The 20725-nt window shown below is 39.6% G+C and overlaps 1 protein-coding gene across 1 annotated transcript; it reads left to right on the forward strand.

Annotated features, from left to right (window-relative positions):
• Positions 1–494: 494 nt before the first annotated feature.
• Positions 495–20409, forward strand: LOC149220565 (uncharacterized). The gene is made up of 3 exons (XM_089384814.1): positions 495–789; positions 19576–19735; positions 19852–20409. The coding sequence occupies exons 1-3, from the start codon at positions 711–713 to the stop codon at positions 20141–20143; spliced, it is 531 nt and encodes a 176-aa protein (XP_089240940.1). The 5' UTR covers positions 495–710; the 3' UTR covers positions 20144–20409.
• The last annotated feature ends 316 nt before the right edge of the window (positions 20410–20725 follow it).

The following is a 20725-nucleotide window of genomic DNA, read 5'->3' on the forward strand; positions in this document are numbered from 1 at the left end:
CCTAAGTGTCCTTGGCCTAGGATGGTTTCACTTGCTTCCCTACAACCTGGCCTCGTTGGAGGTTCTCCCTCCTAGCTTTTTCTTGCTACTCAAAGTATAGCCATAGGGGATGCTCATAACCCTCTCGTAACCATGGGAATGGGGTGGGGTGTATTAAAAAATGCGCTTAACTATTACTTTAAAATTATTATTATTATTATTATTATTTTTCATATAACTAAAACTCTTCGAAATTATTAAAATCCAAGTCAAATTTAATGTCCATGAAACTAAAAAGAAAATATTAAAAAAAGAAATTTAGTAATTCACTGTGATTCGAACTTTCATAAATTTCAGACTGTAACTTTCATAAATTTCAAACTCTACTGTGGGGCACAATGAGCAATTTAAATTTGGTTGAGTACTCTACACCACTGAATTTAGCCGCGCAACAGTCATACACGTGTCAACAATATAATCCCCGGCACGTTCTATAAACTACCCATTAATGCGAAATTGAAAATTCGAAAGGTGAAGCTGCTGGACAGGTAGACAGGAACAGTGAGTGGCGTCGACAGTCGCAACTTGCTAGGAACCATTTGGTCGGCCAGATCTGTGCGGGGATCGAACTTGACATTTATTGTTTTTGAATGCTAGTTAGGTGACGAATCAGAATTACCAGATCTGAGATCGAATTTGAGGCCGTTTTCACTTTCCTTCCTGTCGCCAGAATGGAAACTCTGCCTACCGATCTCTGTCAAAGGATTTTCTGCTTACTTGATTTCCAGTATCTTGCCGTTGCTCAACAAGGTCAGGTTTTTTCTACAAATTTTCGTTCTGAGAAGCCCATATATCTTCTTATTGGAAATTGTCATCAATTATGGCGGTTAAGGATTCCAATTATCTGATTAAGGGTTGCTCTGTTTTCCTTGTGACGTGGGTATTTTCTTTTTCTTTATTTTGTTGTGGGTTTCTTGGTTGAAGCGATGTTTGCGGTAATTAAAAGACCAAAGAGCCCAAAGGGTTTGATCTGGTTTTCTGTGTCTTGCAAAATCCACCCTCAATTATTGCATCAAATTCAAGTTTTTAGATGTGCACTCAGAGTGAGGAGGTATGTTTTTACCTTTTTGTTCATTAGTTATGTAATGGGTCCTTATGATTTCGGGTCTCTGTTATTAGTGTCCCTAATATACCCATAATGCGAACTGTTGGGATGTGTTGAAGAGAATTGGTAATGGGTATCTTGAATTCTGAGTCGGTGCTGTTGTAGACAGGGCTTCTCAGTATTAGGTGTTTGTGAACTTTCTTTCTTTCCTTGTGTTTTTTTTTCTAAGATTCTGATACTTCTATTACTGGAAAGGATGCAATTGTCATCCCTTTACATAGTATTTTCCAAGACACCATTATATCATTGTACACAGAGTTGCCTCAAGAGGCACACTTTATAGCTCAGGTAGGTCGACATCCATCAACACTTCATACGTTTGGTCTTTGTAATGCTTTACACACACACACACCTTCGGGTTAAAATGGCTGGCCTGACACCCCCACTGAATTCACCTCTAACAGATGTCAGAAACCCATTTCTTATGCACCAAGAGCTATTGAATTGCTTGAGGTTGCAATCTCGATGCAGATCCCGGGTTAAAATTGATATATGATAGATGCATGAGATCTAGCTCCTACATGTAGGTTTTGATAATCTTTTCATAAGGCCACCAAACACGCTGATTATTGATTTCTGTAAACCTTTCTTTGGACGATCTTTGAACATCTTGTCACACTTCTTTTGCCACACGAAATTGAGAGTGACCATCGTGATTACATGCCAGACCCTCCAACCAGATTTGTGGCAACACCAGTGATCACAAAGAAGAATAGCTCTGCAAATTAAAGGTTGAGCTCGGTTTTGATCAATTTTCTAACACGATTCTAATTGTTTTGGCCTAAATTCATTACTCCAGCTTGAAATTTTTTTACATTTAACTCATCTTTTTTTTTTTTTTCAAATTTCTGAAAATCTCTTACTGGTTCAAACTGTACATCTGCACAGGGGTCCAGAGTTTGCAGATTTGTAGGTGGAAGTGATGTGTTTTCCGTTCTAAATAACTGATCCATCAAATTCATTTTATAGGACACTCCTTCCCCATCTCAGAAGAGAAGGATCACTGTGCCTTAACACTGGGTACCTTTACTTGGCAATCGCTGAAATAGTTGAAAGTCTTTAATGCCCAATAAAAATAGATGGAGACAGTGTGCCATTTCAATCACCCTGTTTACTTGTTTAAATAATTGTCAGCCCTGACATGACAATTTCTTGAGGATTTGGGGGTTAATGGCACTGCCAGATAAATGATACAATTTTATTTCCACAAAAAAATCCAGTTTCTATACATTTATAACACATATCCTCTAGCACTAAGAGCTCAAACATGTCACTCACAGGAATTGAACCCGGGTGGAGAGTAATACTCCACTCCACCACCTGGGCTAGACTCAATTGACCTAGAATAAAGGAAGAAATGTATTTTAACTATGGTTTGAATGCAATATGTTAATTAGATGATGAGTCACTTTCAGCCAATTCATTGTTTTAAATATGTTAATTGTATGATGAATGCAATATGTTAATTAGATGATGAGTCACTTTCAGCCAATTCATTGTATAAGTGATAGAACAGAACTTAACAGCCAAGTTGATTTACCAAATTCCATGTCCAATTCATGGTGCTCTTTTAGGAAAAAGAGAGATGGCATTTTTCAATATTCAACTGTGCTCAAATGGAGTTTTATGTTGTGTTATAAACGTGTTACATGAGTTCAGCCTTTTATTATACCATTCTTGCGGTAAAAATGCTTCTTTTATACTATCTTATAAAACAATATCAACACAAAGGGATTCTTGCAGAAAAAATAAACAGAGAGCTACTAGGGTAGACAGTGGTCACTGTAAAAGAAACAAAAGGCATTAATAACCATTAAATGAAACAAAACTTCCTAGATCATGCCAAAAATCTAATCTTCACACGCATACCAAAAAAATAGAGGAATTGAAAGTCCAAAATTTAAGTTCATATCTTTTACAATACTATTAAAACATTTATGTTATATTTCCTTTTATTATTTTCATAAAGGCTTCTGAAATAAGAAAGTAAAAGATATTAGCTATTATAGTATCAACTCTTTTTACATCAGTTTATCCAAATAGTACCATGTTTGAGTGTACTGTTTCAGATGGGCCGATCAACATTTTGCCCCCAAAATCTTTGTAACAGTCTAATTGTGTTTCTTTAATAGGAAATTTTAAGTTAGTACCCCTTGGTCCTTCGTGTTAATGAGTCCAATGGATGCCACCTAGTGTAAACTTCTCACGCAAAATCCTAGCATGTGTATTTGAACTCTGGCTTCAACATGTAGATAGCATAGGACTTGGCCAGTGAGCAGGGATATTGCAAAAGAACAACCAGGATGCCAAAATGTTGATGCTGTAGTTTATAATTATTATCCTTAATTTATAATTTTATTCTAAAGACATCTGCCTCTGGGCTAACAACTGTGAGCTGTGGGTGTGTTTTGCATGCTGTGACCTTGCATAGGTGATCTGTTTGCTTCCTATCAGTCAACATGTTTGTGTGCCCTGTAAAAGTGTTTGAAACAGCCAAAAAGCCTCACCAGGATTTGGAGTAAAAAAATGCTCCTTTCTCTGATTAGAGAAAACTGGAAAGTTTTGGTAGGCAATTGCAGTTTTCTTCACAAATAAATTTTAACTTACTCAGGCAAAGTTTTTTTTGTTATTGCATTTGTTGTTTCTACTTTTGCAGGTTTTCCTTTATAATTCAGCTCCTCGAATGTTAAGTTCAAATCCTATATGATAAGTGCCAACCAAAAATACTAATTGATAAGTGCCACCTTCGAATCCTGTATTCAGTTTTTATCCTTTGTAATATTTCATAAAATGACACATTAGAACCCCCCACCCCCCATTTTAAATTTAGAACTTAGATATTAAAACCATAAAATGCAGATTTTCCATTAAGTCATCAAAATCAAAATGTATCACTGTTCAGTGTTTACAATGTACATAGATAGATCATAGTAGATACGGACTCCTGAGAGAATGCCAATGGAAAAGACAAAAGAGTAGATACTAGATACAAAATAAGTAGGAATATCATAGCTCGGTACTGGTCCATGAGTCATGACTCATCACTCTATCAATAGTCCATGTCCTCTATGTCATAGTCACCATCATTGCCACTGCCCTCTGACTGTACTCCATTCTCCTCCTCTATGCCCAATCCAGGATCTGCTGCTGCATTTGTTGGTGTGGAGGATGACCCCTCAAGATGCTGTGTCTCATCATCAAAAGTCACTGGCTCTAGCACTGGGTCATTAAGATCCATGTTGGCTAATGCCAACTCAATACTGTCGTCCAAGCCCATATCATCAGGAAACACATCCCACATCTTTGTTTTTCCCTTCAACCACTCCTGTCTCTGCCTGTAAATAAGACGAAGGTTGGTGTGCACATACACCATTGTCTCCGCCCTGGATTGCTCAAGCTTGCTCTTTTTCAAACTATATAGATTCTTGTAAGTGCTCCAATTCCTCTCACAATAAGAAGATGAAGTAATTTGAGAGAGGACCCTCAAGGCTAACTGTTGTAGAATAGGGCATGTTGCCCCATGAGTTTCCCACCATGCCTAGGCACTTTTGACCCCCCTATCTCCAAGTACATCATACAACCCAAATCTCCTGGTGCCAGTGGAGAACTCGACAAAGCCTTCCTCCACCTCAAGAAAAGATGTGTTATCCTGAAATATCCTTCTAAATGCTATTTTCCTCCCCTGTGAAATCTCTCCATCCATGTGAGGAGGGTATCTGTGTGAGGTCCCACCACGGAGCCACTCTTGACTGTAGTACTTGGGATTCAAAGAGTGAGCTAAGCAATGCAAAGGTGTGCAATTCTTATCCCACCTAGAGACAAGAATATCCTGTATGGTGGACCATAAGCTCTCTGCTGATGTCTCATATGCAGGGCACTCATTCTCCATAACAATAGTCTTCACAGACTCAATCATGGAATCCCAACCCTCATAAACCTCTCCTAAGATGGGCTGGTCCATGTCTGCAAACCGCAAGAAAGAAATGATAGGGTTCATGATCTTTATGGTAAGATCCACCCTCTCCCACCAACCATCATCTAACACTATGTCCTTTACCTTTTTTGAAGCTGTTTGATCCGTCTTTCTCCAAAAAGACCAAAGATCTGAAATAACCATGGCCCCAAGAGCGGCCTTCACCTCCTTCAACCTCTTAAGCATGATGAATGAGGAAGCAAACCGAGTATCTGCAATCTTCAACAAGGATAGATGTGTGTACTCTTTATATATTGTGAGGGCATTGGTATGGTTTTGCACAAAATTTCAGATATGGCGTGCATCCTCAATAAGATTGCCAATCCATGTCACATCTGAAGGAATAGATTTGAGTGCTAAATTCAAAGAGTGAAAAATGCATGGTGTCCAAAATATTTGTGGATATGTAGTTTCCACAATCAAGCCAGTTGCTTTGCAAACAGGTGCATTATCTGTGATGATTTGCACACAACTTTTAATGCCTACTTCTTCAATAACTTTAATAAACAGCTCACCCATATATTGTGCATCCTTGTATTGTTCAAGAGCATCAACTGCTTTCAAGAAAACCAGTCCATTTTGAGAATATACCATGAAATTGATGAGAGGATGGCGTGCTGTATCTGTCCATCCATCAGAAACAATACTGACACTAGATGAGATCCATGATGATTTAATAGGTTGTAGAATTTTATCCACCTCCTTCCTTGCCTTAACCAACAATGTGGTTCTAAGTTTTTCTAAACTTGGAGGCACATACCCAACTGGAGCCCTATCAACTAGAGCTCGACACATCTCAATAAACATAGGAGACCGTGCAACATTAAAAGAAATGAAGTTGAGATAGAAAAAGAATGCCAATGTAAGATCAACCTCATCTCGCTGCTCACGCCGAAAAATCTTGTCCATTGGACCACCATAAGTTTGGGCTGCCCTCTTTTTTGTTGGCTGAATTTCTTTTCTCCCAAATCTACTACTATTAGCATTCCTCAAGAATGGAAGAGGATCTTCATTTTTACTAGTTTTCCTGCTTGCTGCCACCACATTCCCAGAGCCAGCTGCATCCTCCCTTTCCAAATCCATTTTTTCTCTAGGACTGATATTTTTGCATGCTCCAATTCCACAAGGAAGGCCCAACAAATGGCCCTTAACTCGAAAGTAAGTGCTCTTAAATTCACCCTTGCAGAAATTACAAGACCAATGCACATTCCCTCCCGGACCAGCCTTTGGCACTTGCTTCTTGGTTACATACTTCCAGAGAGGGTATTTTTTTAGCTGTGCTTGTTGTCTTGCTGCAACAGCATCATATGTTAATGTTGGCTGAGAAACACCTACAGCTTCACTTGAAGCACTTGGGGCACTATGACCAAGAGAAGGTGAAACAGAAACACTTGGAGGGGGGGGACCACGAAAAGCACCGCCCTTCCTTTGACCTCTGCCGGCTGCCTTGGATGATTGAGCCATTAATCTTCTCACTGTTATAAAGTCCACACACCTTCACCTACAAAAAAAACAATTAAAGTTAAACAATTATAATTTATAAATTATAATTTATAAACTTATAAAGTTAACTCAGAACTGTTATATGATTCAATATGTGCACACTGCATACAAATTGAGCAAAACAACTCAAATTGCCCCAGAGATGGAGCTGTTGATAACATGCAGTCTTGCTGTTTCTTACTGTTTGTCACAAACCGCAATAATTATGCACTGTCAAAGGTCACAATAATCTATCACTGTCACATTACAGTTACAGTCATCACTATCATGTCAAGGATTACTGTCAACAATTTTGTATTGATTACAAAGATGATGATCTTTTTGGATGTCAAAAATGGATGGTCTCCAAATGAGTCGAGTTGCCTTATAAAGTTTCAGATAGACCTCATAGAAGTGCCACAGAACCTCCGAACTTGAACAATAATAGATGTCAGCTACAATACTTTGGTTACTTAGATATCATGAATGTTCTTGGTCTTTTGATCTTTATGAGTGCTAGCAGAGATCAATTGTAACTTCTAATTTCATCCTTCAATAGTCCTTCTTCGACTTGGATGTAATATGGAGTGCTTCAAATGTGTAAATAGAGCTTTGATGCAGACTTGGCATTGTCCACAAGACTGTCCATAAAAGCCAAATATTTGTCCTCAACAAAAGCTTAAACTTTGTTCATTATTTCAGCCTAGTACAAAAATAATGCCACGGGATCTTTGCACGAACAATTCCTCAAAATCTCGTTCAAGAATTTCAGATGTAGGTGTTTTCATAACTTTGGATATGTGTGTTCCAAAACTCGAATATGTGTGTACCTCAAAACTCAGACTTTGTGTGCTACAAAACTCAAATAGGTATGCCTTGAATTCGTATGATACAGTGTCACCATAGGTTTTGATCTTCAAGTTTCAATCTCAGTTTCTTCGCATATCACAGTGCTATGTATATCACATGATGTCGTTTCAAATATTTGGCCTTGCCTGAGCAAGTGCACCTGGTCTTGAACTATAATTCGGATGGCCATTTGTTTGACAAAAAAAAAGAAATGCACAGATCATAAAACACGGGTTTAGGGGTTCCGGCTTACTGGTTTACGGACCAGTCTTGAACGCTGCACACTGCATAGCAATCGGCACGGGCACCAACTGCACCACAATCTGCTCCAAACTCCAAATTCAATGATAACTTCAAACACCTTGCTCCAGACGACAGCAGGACGAAAATAACCGGGAAAAATCCATCGCGTAGGCTTTAAATTACATTTTTTGGCGGGGTACGTATTCAACCTGTTGACATACGTTAGGGCCACATTTTCTACCAACCAAATACGCGTTTTCTAAATTCAGGACACAACGCAAAACGGAGAATACGTATTCAATTTTACAGGACATGTTGAAAATCGTATTCGACACGTATTAGGGCCGTTTTCGTGTCCAATACGTAAAATACGGGACACGGGACCCTGGGGGACGTGTCCTGTGACTTAGTTCAGCACATGGATGGTCTGAAATGGACTGTAGCATGAGAGAGAGTATGTGATGGATATGCATATAGTTCAGATAGCTTGTTCAGTGGATGATTGACCTTAGTTGCTTGTAGCCTCGGTGTTGGAGACCTTTTGGTAGTTTGGTGGACGCCCTTCATTGAGGCCTCAGGGAGAAGTCACCTGTTTAGAGACACCTATAGGGTATGTGGAGTGTCGTGCATCATGGAGGAAGGCTTCAAGCCCTAACTCACATGTGGTGGCTTGGTATCCTATTTGGAGGATTGGAGATGGCTCGGGGATGTTTGAGTCTTCGATAGTGTTTTTGTAGGGGGTAGCTGATCTAGTGGAGTATGTTGTTTTGGAGGATTGATGGAGTTCATGGTGGCTTGTGACGAATTGGTGTGGACTTTCCTTGTGTAGCTACATTGCCTTAGAGTCATTATTGTGCACGATATTGCCATTTGAGCATCACACTTGTACTCTATAGTGGATGTCTCACTTGTGTCACATGTGCTCATGTAGGTTGCCAATAAGGCCTTGGGCCTCCATGTGAAAATTCCGGAAACCGGAATCCCTACTACAACAACTGATTAAACTTCTCCTATTTGTTAACTACAGAAACAAATTATTTACTACTTCCTACAACAAATATCGAAGCTAATACACTGCAACCTACACCAATTAAATTATATGCCGAAACAAGAACAAAACAATAGAGAAAGATACACACAAGTGACACAGTTATGCTTGGACAAATGTCCTCGGAAAAATCCAATGCGGTAAAATTGGTGCAGTAGATCTGAGGGTTTTTATTATTATGCAGTAGTTTTCTGAATACAACTCTGGATTCCCTCCCGACAATCTAGTTATAGAGAAATAAATTGGTAGAAGAAATTTGTGAGATTACCTCACTCTACCTGGCAAGTTCTGGTTGATCCGATAACTCAACCGTGTCCCCAACTATTTTTGCGTTGCCCCTGCGTGGGCCCTACGTTAGCCTCAAAGGCACTCAACTGGGAATCGATTTGCCTTCTGGAGCAGTTTCCAGCCCTCTCGGCTCAGAAATGTCATCTCCCTCAACAAATTCAGACTTCTGCTTGGAGAACTACGCTGCTTTTGCGTGAGCCCTTTTGGCTCAGCGTCAACCCCTCCTGGGTCTTGCGCTGCCTCCTTCTGGTGTCTCTCTGCTGCTCTGTTGTGTATCTTGGGCTCTGGAGAAGATACTCCAACCCAACTATCCCTGCCCCTCACTGCACAAGCTCACTATTGATATTCTCCCGACAGCTGCTCTGCTTCAGAAAATCGAACTTCTGAACTCACTTTGTGTGTCTTTCCAAGTGACCCTCAAGCCTCCTTAAATAATCTCCTCGTTGACATTCAACGACCCATATTAGAAGCTAATCAATGGCTAAGATCATTTCTTCTTGATCCTTGTCTTCTTCTAGAAGTTACACCCAAAAGTAGATTAATACCCATTAATTATTTTAATAAAATTGTTTCTGGGTGCAATTTCCCAAAACGCTTTCTGGGTTTTTTGGAATACATATGCCTAAGCCTCCTTGCAAAATTTGAGACTTAGAGCACATCCGATGCTATAATAAATCAACACTCCCTCTTAGCGAGGAATGTGCTCTAGCAATGCAACCTGCTGAAGCATTACTCTGTTTTGTAACATCTCCCTTTGTGCTGCTGATGTTTGACATGCTTTCCATCAATCACTGAGCAAATGCTGTATCTGCTATACTGCTAGCACTGCCACTGCTAACACTGCATCTGTACTGCAACTCAATTGCTAAGAGAAGCAACTAAAAAACATCCAAAATTACTGAACTAACTGTGTTCAGTATGATACCACGTGAATGCTGGAACTGATTGCTGCTAGTCTCTGCGCTGCCCTCTGAATCTACTATGCTGCTGCTGACCTTTGCTCTATTCCATCTGCACTGTTGCCAACTCTGCTTGGCGCTGTTCAGTCTCTGGCGCTCCTAGCCACAACAACTGTTTCCCCAACACTCCTTGGCACTAACCGACACTAGTCCATCCTGCTACTCTTGATCTGGGCTCCCGTAACAAGGTATTGATCCAAGAGGTGGACTCCTCAAGGATCTTGCCCATCTGTAGCTCTTTCGAACTACAACTCCAAATTAGCCCACCTCCCTCTTGGAGGTATCTCGGCTGTCATGGTGAACTCCTCTTGTTTGATCTTTGCGGCTGCAACCTTAGGATTGTGCTTCTCATCCTTGTCCTTTTTCTTCAAAGGACACTGGGATGCATAGTGGCCCATCTTGCCACATCTAAAACACTTCAACTTGGGGACGTCCTTCTTTCGTTTCTGTTGCCCCTACTGTCCCTTCGATGCAAGGGCTGCATTATCTTCCTTCTCCTTGGGCTTCGATCCACTGTTGTTGCTACTTTCGTCAAGTTTGACCTTGACCAGGTCTCTCCTCAGCTCCTCTTGTTTTAGAGCTGTCCACATCTCATCCCAATTCGGCAATGCTGTTCTGCCCAAGATACTTTGGACAAAGACTTGCCACTCATCTGAGATAGAATTACGGGCCAGTCTAACTAACTTTGAATCCTGAGGTGTATGCTCCGCAACAAACAACTCATCACGGGTTTCCTTCAACTTCGTGAGGAATGGATCCACACGCCCTCCCTTTTGCATATGAGCAGATCTCAACTTCTGCTCCAAGTACATCTTCTGTTGCTCGGAAAATCCTTGATATAATGTGGCCAAGGCATCCCACATCTCCTTAGCAGTCACTCTGCTAGCATCGTGGCACACGACGTGATCCTTGACTCCATCCAGGATCATCCTCTTGGCTTTCGCCATCTCAGCTTTGTACTTTTTTAGCGGATTTGCATCCGCAGGTTCAGCCACCACGCTGTCGACGTATGTCTTGAGGGCATGCTCATCTAGAAGGAAAGACATTCTAGCCTTCCAGATGACGTAGTTGGATGCTCTGTCCAACCTATCCTGATCCCTCAAGCCACTGGTTGCCATATCTGCCAAAATTGTTGAAAATCCCCACTGCTTCTCACTGCTGTTGCTCAACCAATGAGAAATTGGACTTCTTGGCGGGAAGTCTGTTGAGGAAAAGCTCCCTCAAAGTGCTTCTCTTCTCTCTTCTGACGTTTTTTAGCCCAACCAACGACTCGCTGAAAATCTGTGTCCCACCAGCTCTCTCACGTTGAGGCTTTAGCGTTGCTCCCTCTGCCCCTGCAAAAATTCGAATTGGAAGTCCTCTTCGTCAACTCACTCGGAGAGAGACTGCCTCGAAAATCTGCACTCCCGGCTTGGAATTGTGTTAGCCTTCTGGGGTTTCAAACTGCTGCCTTTTGTAGCTTTTTCGAACTCCCTTCTTCTGCTCAGCGCTGGATCTACCGATTCTGCTCTTCTTATTTCACCTACAACTCTGATACCATGTGAAAATTCTAGAAACCGAAATCCCTACTGCAGCAAATTATTTATTGCTTCCTATAGAAAATATCGAAGCTAATACACTGTAACCTACACCAATTAAATTATATGTCGAAACAAGAACAAACAATAGGGAAAGATACACACAAGTGACAATTATTTTTGGACAAATGTCCCTGGAAAAATCCAATGCGGGAAAATCGGTGTAGCATATCTGAGGGTTTTTATTATTATGTAGTAGTTTTCTGAATACAACTCTAGATGTCCTGTCGACAATCTAGTTACAAAGAAATAAATTGGCAAAAGAAATTTGTGAGATTACCTCACTCTACTCGACAAGTTCCGATTGATCCGGCAGCTGAACCAATGTGTCCCCGACTATTTCTACATTGCCCTTGCGTGGGCCTTGTGGCAGCCTCAAAGGCTCTGCGTCAACTCAACTGGGAATCAATTTGCCTTCTGGAGCAGTTTCCAACCCTCTTGGCTCAGAAATGTCAACTCCCTCAGCAAATTTGGACTTCTGCTTGGAGAATTGGGTTGCTTCTGCGTGAGCCCTTTTGGCTCAGTGTCAACCCTTCCTGGGTCCTGTGCTGCCTCCTTCTGGTGTCTCTCTGCCTCTCTGCTGTGTATCCTGGGCCTTGGAGAAGATACTCCAACCCAAATATCCCTGCCCCTTACTGCACAAGCTCACTATCGATATTCTCCCGGCAGCTGTTCTGCTTCAGAAAATCGAACTTCTGAACTCACTTTGTGTGTCTTTCCAAGTGACCCTCAAGCCTTCTTAAATAATCTCCTCTCCCGGCAGCTGTTCTGCTTCAGAAAATCGAACTTCTGAACTCACTTTGTGTGTCTTTCCAAGTGACCCTCGAGCCTTCTTAAATAATCTCCTCGTTGACATTCAACAACCCAGATTAGAAGCTAATCAATGGCTAAGATCATTTTTGCTTGATCTTTGTCTTCTTCTAGAAGTTACACTCACAGTTAGATTAATACCCATTTTATTTTCCTAAGTTTAGACTTAGGGTCCCATTAAAAATAATTAATTATTTTAATAAAACAGTTTCTAGGTGGAATTTCCGAAAACGCTTTCTGGGTTCTTTGGAATACATGTGCCCAAACCTCCTTGCAAATTGAGACTTAGAGCACATCCGATGCTACCAAAAACCAACACCCCATTGTATTTTTGGCATCCATTACCCTTGTCATATAAATAGAGGATGTATAGTCTTTCCATCAATCACCTTTTATATCTTCCTCTTTGCATTTGTTTTCTTGGAGAGGTTTGCTAGGGTTCATGAGTTCACAAGGAAACCCTAGGAGAAGCTATGGAAGAGAAAGAGGACATTTTGGGTTGGAGTTTTCTCTTGTGACTCGGGTTTTCTCTTGTAGAGGAGACATTGGAGATGATGATCAAACATACTCATTCACTCACTTGTATCCACTCTTGTGAAGAGATGTGACTAAGAGAAGAGAGTATACTTGCTCTCTCTCTCTCTCTCTAAGTCTTCACTTATATTCTCTCTCTCTCTATTTCTAAGCCTTCACTCGTACTTATATTCTCTCTCTCTTGAGGCACTAGGATTTCTTGGAGTTCTAGGGTTAGTGTATATCCCTTGGAGATTGGAGATTAGGATTTTGAGAGAACATTTGGATGGATTTGTGAAGATTAAGAGGAGAGGGGGATGTCTTTTCTTGGAGGTTGTATTGAAGAGATTCTTGCACTTGAATCATCTTTGTTGAGTTAGGGATTGATGATTTACCCTAGCTAGGGCTTTTTGGATAGTTGGATATTTTGTACTAGCCTTGAGAGAAGTCTATGTTATGTACTTGTACTTCATCTTGAGCTTATATATAAAGTTCTGTCCACATCTTGTGTTAGTTTCAGATTTGAATTTCAACTATATATGTTTCTTATGCTTTGCTAATTACAACTATTTATATCTTGCTCACCGGACATAAGTAAAGGGAAAATTATTTAATGATTTGACATGTAAGGGTTTCTTGGCCTTTTTGGGATTTTTTGGAGTTCTAGGGTTAATGTCTATCCCTTGGAGATTGGATTTAGGATTTTGAGAGAAAACCCTTGCATGGATTTGTGAAGAAGAAAACAGGGGGGGTGTCTTTCTTTGGAGGTTGTGTTGGAGAGATTCTTGTACTTGAATCATCTTGGTTGAGTTATGTTAAATTGGAAACTAGGGCCAAATTCCACCTTGCGACAACTCATTTGATGGAGATGATGATTGCATTGGATTCCTCTTTTCGAGAGGTCCAAGATTGATATAAAGATCATCTCATTCGGACAAGCAGAAGTGTGATTTTGAATTTATGGCCACACATGTGCAAATTGTTCAGGTTAGCCTCAACTTAATGTAGTCTCAAGAAGCCTAATGGATATGTCTCTTCACCCACAATGAAGTGTATAAATAGAAGAGACCTCACACCTCATTTGGACATCAATCACCCACACATTCTTCTCTCCCTTTTCATCAGATTGGTTCGTACAGCTTGGGGGAGCCTCTCTCTCTCTCACTTGTGTGGCAAGGAGGACGATTTTCTGGGCAGAAAATTATAGGCCGAATTTCAGACTTCAGGAGCAGGTTTGACCAACGTTTACCAAGAGGCATTTGACTGAGTTTGACTTCGATTTTTGCGTCAAAGATTCGATTTTATTAAGCCGCATTGCTGGGCACAAAAATCGAGGAATTACGGGTTGGTTGACTTGCATTGACTTCAGGTTTGACTGTTGTTTGACCACAGAAAATTACAACAGTCTTCTCTCTCCTTTGATTGAGTTTGACTGTGTTGTTTTGGGCTGAATTTATCCTCTTGATCAGGCCGAGTTTGACCATGGAAGACCGAGTTGCTTCAAGGAAGAATTCCTCTTGTTTTGACCAACGTTGACTTTCTGGTTAGGGCTGAAGTTTGACTGCAGAATTTGATAGGGCTAATCTATTTTACTTTTGTACTCTCTCTCTATGTTGAACTATTGAATAGCAATAAGAAGATTTGATCAAAGGGTTTTCCCCACATTGGGGTTTTTCCTTGACATCTGCTAATCCTGTGTTTTCTTGTCTTGGCTTGTCTTCTGCATATTGTTTTATGTTATATCTGCATTTACTGTGAATGTGATTAATGGTCAATGTGATTGCTACTGGAAATAATTGGAAATTGTTATTGGGTTGCCAAAGGAGCATTGAATTAAATTGTGCTAAGCATATAACATACCATTGTTATCTAAAATTAACATTGGATCAGAGCTCAGGTGAAGACAAAGCCCAAGCAAGAGTGAGTAAAGCAATCACTAAGGGACGCTGTTGGACAAGAATTTGGAGCTAGCCTCAATGACGACTACATCATACTTCAAATCTGAGGACAAGCTTAAGGAAACCGAAAGATGCATTTACACTTGAATTTAGGGTTGAATGTCTCTATCAGGCTGGAGGAAGTCCTTTGGGAGCTATGACTTGCGATACTTCTCTTCAATCCGAATTATGGCACCAAAGATTTGCTCACCTTCATTACAAAGCGTTACTTGATGTAAGGAAGATGGTCACAGGTATGCTCGATTCAACATAGATCATGAAGGAGTTTGTCAGGGTTGTGCAGCTGGAAAACATACAAGGGGTCCATTCCCATCAAGTGAAAGTCAAACAACCGATATTCTTCAATTGGTCCATTCTGATCTATCAGGTATGTTGCCCGTAACATCTTTAGGAGGATACTTGTATTATGCAATTTTTGTGGATGACTTCTCTCACAAAACATGGATCTATTTCTTGAAGAAGAAGGACAAAGTGTTCAAATGGTTCCGCTCTTTCAAAGCTTTGGTCGAAAATCAAACAAGGAACAAGATCAAAATATTGAGGATCAATAATGGAACCAAATATGAGTCAAATGAATTCAAAGACTATTGTAGAGAAATTAGAATTAAGAGGGAGACCACTATTGCATATACTCCTGAGCAAAATGGAGTTGCCAAAAGGAAGAATCGAACAATCATAGAAGCTACCCGTGCTATGCTTCATGACCAAGGCCTATCGAAGTTCTTATGGGGAGAAGCTGCCAACATTGCTGTATATGTTCAAAATAGGTGCCCACATCAAGCATTGGACGTCAAGACACTCAAAGAAGTTTTCATCGGTAAGAAAGTTGATGTTTCTCATTTTAGAATTTTTGGTTGTCTCGTATATTTTCATGTGCCGAAAGAGAAAAGAAACAAGCTAGATGCATTTGGAAAGAAAGGAACTTTTGTGGACTACAGTGAAACTTCGAAGGCATACAAAATCTATGTGCTTGGTCAAAGAAAAGTGGAAATAAGTCATGATGTCACCTTCGATGAAGATGTTACCCTTGGGAAAGTCAGAGATCTTCCTATCCATAGGAAGGACAATGATGATGATGCAGGAAAGAAGGATGAATCTTCGACAGATGAATCGATGCCCGATGTTGAAGGCCCGATGGATCCCATTGATCCACCTCCTGGCGAGCCCTCCACCTCAAGAAAAAGACCTTTTTGGCTCAAAGATACTCTTGAAGACGTTGAAAGACATGTTGCACTAAGGGGGACATTTTGTGAAAGCAAGAAGCTGAACAGGTACCAAGGGTACTTCGCTGCTATGAGTGCCATTGTTCAGCGATGTACGTTTGAAGAAGCCGTGAAGCACCAAGTTTGGATGTGGTTCCTAAACCCACGGACAAGTCAGTGGTCACTTCAAAATGGCTTTACAAAATCAAACATTGGAGTTGATGGGAGTGCTGAAAAGTTTAAGGCCAGGTTCGTTGCTCGAGGTTCCTCTCAAAAGGAAGGAATGAAGTATGACGAGATATTTGCACCAGTTGCCCGATACACCACTATCTAATACATCATTGCTCTCGCTGCCTCTCAAGGATGGAGCCTACACCAAATGGATGTCAAAATTGCTTTCTTACATGGCTCACTTAAGGAGGAAGTCTATGTAGAACAACCAAGGGGTTCGAAGTTCAAGACCGAAAGACACATGTATGCAGGTTGAAGAAAGCCCTCTATGGGTTGAAGCAAGCCCCTAGGGCTTGGTATGAGAGGATTGATAGCTATCTTATGAAGCTGGGTTTTACAAGGAGTGAAGCTGACCCGAACCTATAATTCAAGGTTGAAAAGAATAGGTCTCTCATTCTGGTTCTTTATGTGGATGATCTTTTTTTGATAGTTGCATACCCTCTCATATATCAATGCAAGAGGGAGTTGGCTTCCGAATTCGAGATGAAGGACCTAGGTTTGATGCACTAATTCCTAGGCTTGGAGGTCTGGCAAAAGCCAGGTGAAATTTTCCTTTCTCAAGGAAAATACATTGTGAAGCTACTCAAGAGATGAGGGATGGTGGAATGCAAGTCTGTGTCTACTCCGATGGAACTCAACTTCAAGACTATGTGGAAGTGCTGCTGGGTTTGCATTGGCAAATCCTTTCGAGTATCGACAACTTGTGGGGGCCCCGATGTTCTTGGAAAACTCTTGTCCAGACATATGCTTCGCTATGAATACATTGAGTCAATTTATGGTCGAGCCTCATCACATATATTGGATTGCTGCCAAGAATCTCTTGAGATATCTCCATGGCATAATCAACTATAGTTTGAGATACACTGCCAGGAATTTGAGGCTATTGATTTCTGGTAGCATCAGATATGCTCTAAGCCTCAAAATTTGCAGGGAGGCTTGGACACATGTATTCTCCAATACCCAGAAATTGTTTTGAGAAATTCCACCCAGAGACAACTTTATTAAAATAATTAATTATTTTTAATGGAGGCCTAAGTCTAAACTTAGAGAATTAAAATAATTAAAGGGTATTGATTTAAAATGTGGGTGAAACTTCTAGAAGAAGATGGAGATCGAGTCCAAATGATCTGAGCCATTGATTAGGATCTAATTTGGGCCATTGGTTCTCAATTGGAGGATTATAAGAAGAACATTGATGGGCACTTGAGAGAAGGCTATGGTATGTACTCCTACTTCATCTTGAGCTTATATATGAAGTTCTTTCCACATCTTGTGTCAGTTTCAGATATGAATTTCACTGTTTCAGCTATATAGGTCCTTTATGCTTTGCTATTTACAACCATTAGGATCTTGCTGATTGGAAATAAGTAAAAGGGCAAATTGTTGAGTCATTTGACATCTAAGGAAGAATATAAGGGGCTGATTTTGTTGTTTTTATATTGCTATAAAATTGCATTTCAGATTTGATTATTGGGTAATATATTGCCCTAGAAGGGGCAAAACCTTGTATCTTTATATTGTGTCTTTTCTCTTTGAATTGTACGGAATTTTGGGGTTGCTTAAAGTGAATTATTGCTATCTTTTCACTGCTGTTTTATATTCTAATTTACTGCAGTCCGAAAGGCTGAAAAATTCTAGGTTTAAGATTTGGGAAACCTTCTAGGAAGAAGGTGGAATTTCAGTTTTACATTAATTGCCTAAGTGTATGAAATTTCCACAGCCAAAGAATATGGATCAGATTCTTCCTGAGAGTTTACTACATACAAAATTTTATGGCTTCACATAACAATTTTTCCAATGCATGTTGAGGTTTGGTGTAATGTTAAAATTTGGACACTTAACTTCTAAAGTTTAAACCTCAAGGTTGCAATTTATGGCCATCCTCTGGATGCTTGTGGTATAGAAATGTTTTGGTCAATTTGGAGGCCAATATGCAGGCATGTTCAACAATGAGGTGATTACGAAAGAGAAAAACCAAAAAGCAATAACTGTAAAAAATATATTCAACCAATGATGCATAAGCTATCTATTGTTGCTACTATTGCTTAGGAAGGGAGGCCTGGAAATTGCACTTTTCTATACTTGGTAAAACAAACATTAACAAATTTGCCCATGTATCTTTGTCACTCACAAACTTCAATAACAAACTATTGGTATGCTTATTTTGAGCTCTATCATGATTTGTGCTTGGTCATTCTTATAATTTGTTGTATGTGGTGTCATTTTATTTTGAATGTTATAAGCCCATTTTTGAAAGATGATATGATCTTAATGAAATTTAAATAATAGAATAAGTTTAACTTGGCAATGATTCTCAGCAACACAAATATCAAGGTATGGATCCCAATACAGGACGATAACTATCCATGGCAGCATGGACACTGCTCTTGGCCCAACTTAGTCTTCTAAGCATTACCCATAAGACCAAAGCTGTATGTACCCTAATTCTCATTGACAAAGGGTACAAGAAACCCCTAATACAAAATCCATGGTTGGTTCCTAAACATTGTACCATAACCATGTACTCAATCAGCAAATCTTATCCACAAGATATATAAATTATTTAGTTTTGTTCTAACAAGCCTATCTATTTAGCTTTTTTCTAACAAACCTATCCCATTCTAGTGTTTTCTTCCATGGTATAAATCATCCTTAATCCATGCCTAGTCCATCTAACACAAAACTGTGAGTTCAAACTTAATTTCTTCACGGTTAAGCATGGTAAAGGCATTTTTTCTAAGCTGGAAACATGAGGTTCCATAACATCGAGGAAGTCTGAATAAGACCGAATAGTATAGTTGCCAATCATACACACTTTTGAATCTGACATCATTGATTAGCCTGTTAAATGACCCCAGTGGATCAAGGATCTAAACTAAGAAACTGTTTAAACAAATATTTTTTTAGCATAAAGTAAAAATGGCCAATGGGTTCGTGAGTCTACATCTCGATATAGATCTTACTGTAAACCACAAAAGTGAAAAGAATTTCAATACTGTATATGCTGAATATATGTTTTGATACCATTTATGAGTTTTATAATTTACTAATTTGTGATCTATGTTGTTGTCTTTTGTTTGCATTAAAATGTTTCCAAGAAGTCCACAAATTATAAAACACATTTCTCTTTTAGGTACAGTAAGGGAAATGCAAGTAATGAATAAGTTCTTGTTGATTGAGGCAAAATATTTTGAAGTTTAAATTACCCTGGTGGAGTCTCTTTCTCGATTCTTCTGTCCATCCTTTCTTGGCACTTTCTAGCATGTAGGCTAAAACTCTTTATCCAATTATCCAACAGTTTGCAGGAATTGGAGGAGCCTTGCTACAGATGATGAGCTATGGCATAATTTATTCATCAAAAGGTGGGGAGTAGATCAGGCTAATTTTTTTAGCCCCTCTTATCCCAAAACTTGGAGGATGACATATGAAATTCAAGATCGTTGTGAACGACTGGGATTGTAAGTAAAAATTGTAATTTTGTTCGATAGTTTATCACTTACATAATACTTTGAAGTAGCATTGACTATCTGTTATTTCATTTAGCTCTGACGATACATTGTTGTGCCATGTGCAGGGGGTTGACTATTACATGCGAGGGCAGTGATTATTATATCATTTATCAAGGTGAGATTCAACGCTGGTTGGGTTCAAAGAAAACAGCGAAGGCTAAATACAAGCAACCCGATTCCAAAACAGTGAATGACAGTTTTGGTATTTCAAATGTTAACAACCCAACTGAAGGTGAAAATATTGATATATTGCCTGTAAAGAAAGGGCCATGTGCAGGTCTTTTTGACAAGATACTTTTCTTTGTTGGAGACTTAGAATGTGCCTCCAGACAAGCAAAACGCATTCGGACATCCTGAACCATTTGGAAAGCTATTGTCAAACTTAGTGGTAAGAAGGTTCACATTTGCTGTATAAATCTGTTGTAACAATTCAAACTTTTGCTTTATAGTTAGGCTAGGTTCTTCTTGACATGTTGATAGAAGGCTTATCAACATCAGCAGATACTGTTTTTATTTGCATTTGGTCGAAGTTATTGGGCAACTATTCAAATCATGTTTTGAAGCTACAATTATATAGTCAGTGAGAATCACAATCTCAGTGATATGATTCACTGTTCCTTTCATTGAATTTGCAAATTATATTTGGTTATCAATGCAAGGCCATTCATACTTTTCCAATATAGTCTGCAAGAATCACAATCACATTGATATGACTCGCTGTTTCTTTCGTTGAATTTGCAAATTGTATTTGGTTGTCAATGCAAGGCCATTCATGATTTTCTAATAGTTGACGAGTGACACTTTACTCTCTCTAACTTGCATGCCGAGTCACCTTCAAATCCAAAAACATAACATCATCATTGGCATGGGCCATTTTGTTTATTAACTTTATCATTGACATTGGCCATTTCTTTATTAAAAGAAACTACACAGCAATCT

This window comes from Pinus tabuliformis, chromosome Q (genome assembly GCF_031772625.1).
Source record: "Pinus tabuliformis cultivar Carrire ecotype Pingquan chromosome Q, CPIR1, whole genome shotgun sequence".
NCBI classification, from domain to species: domain Eukaryota; kingdom Viridiplantae; phylum Streptophyta; class Pinopsida; order Pinales; family Pinaceae; genus Pinus; species Pinus tabuliformis.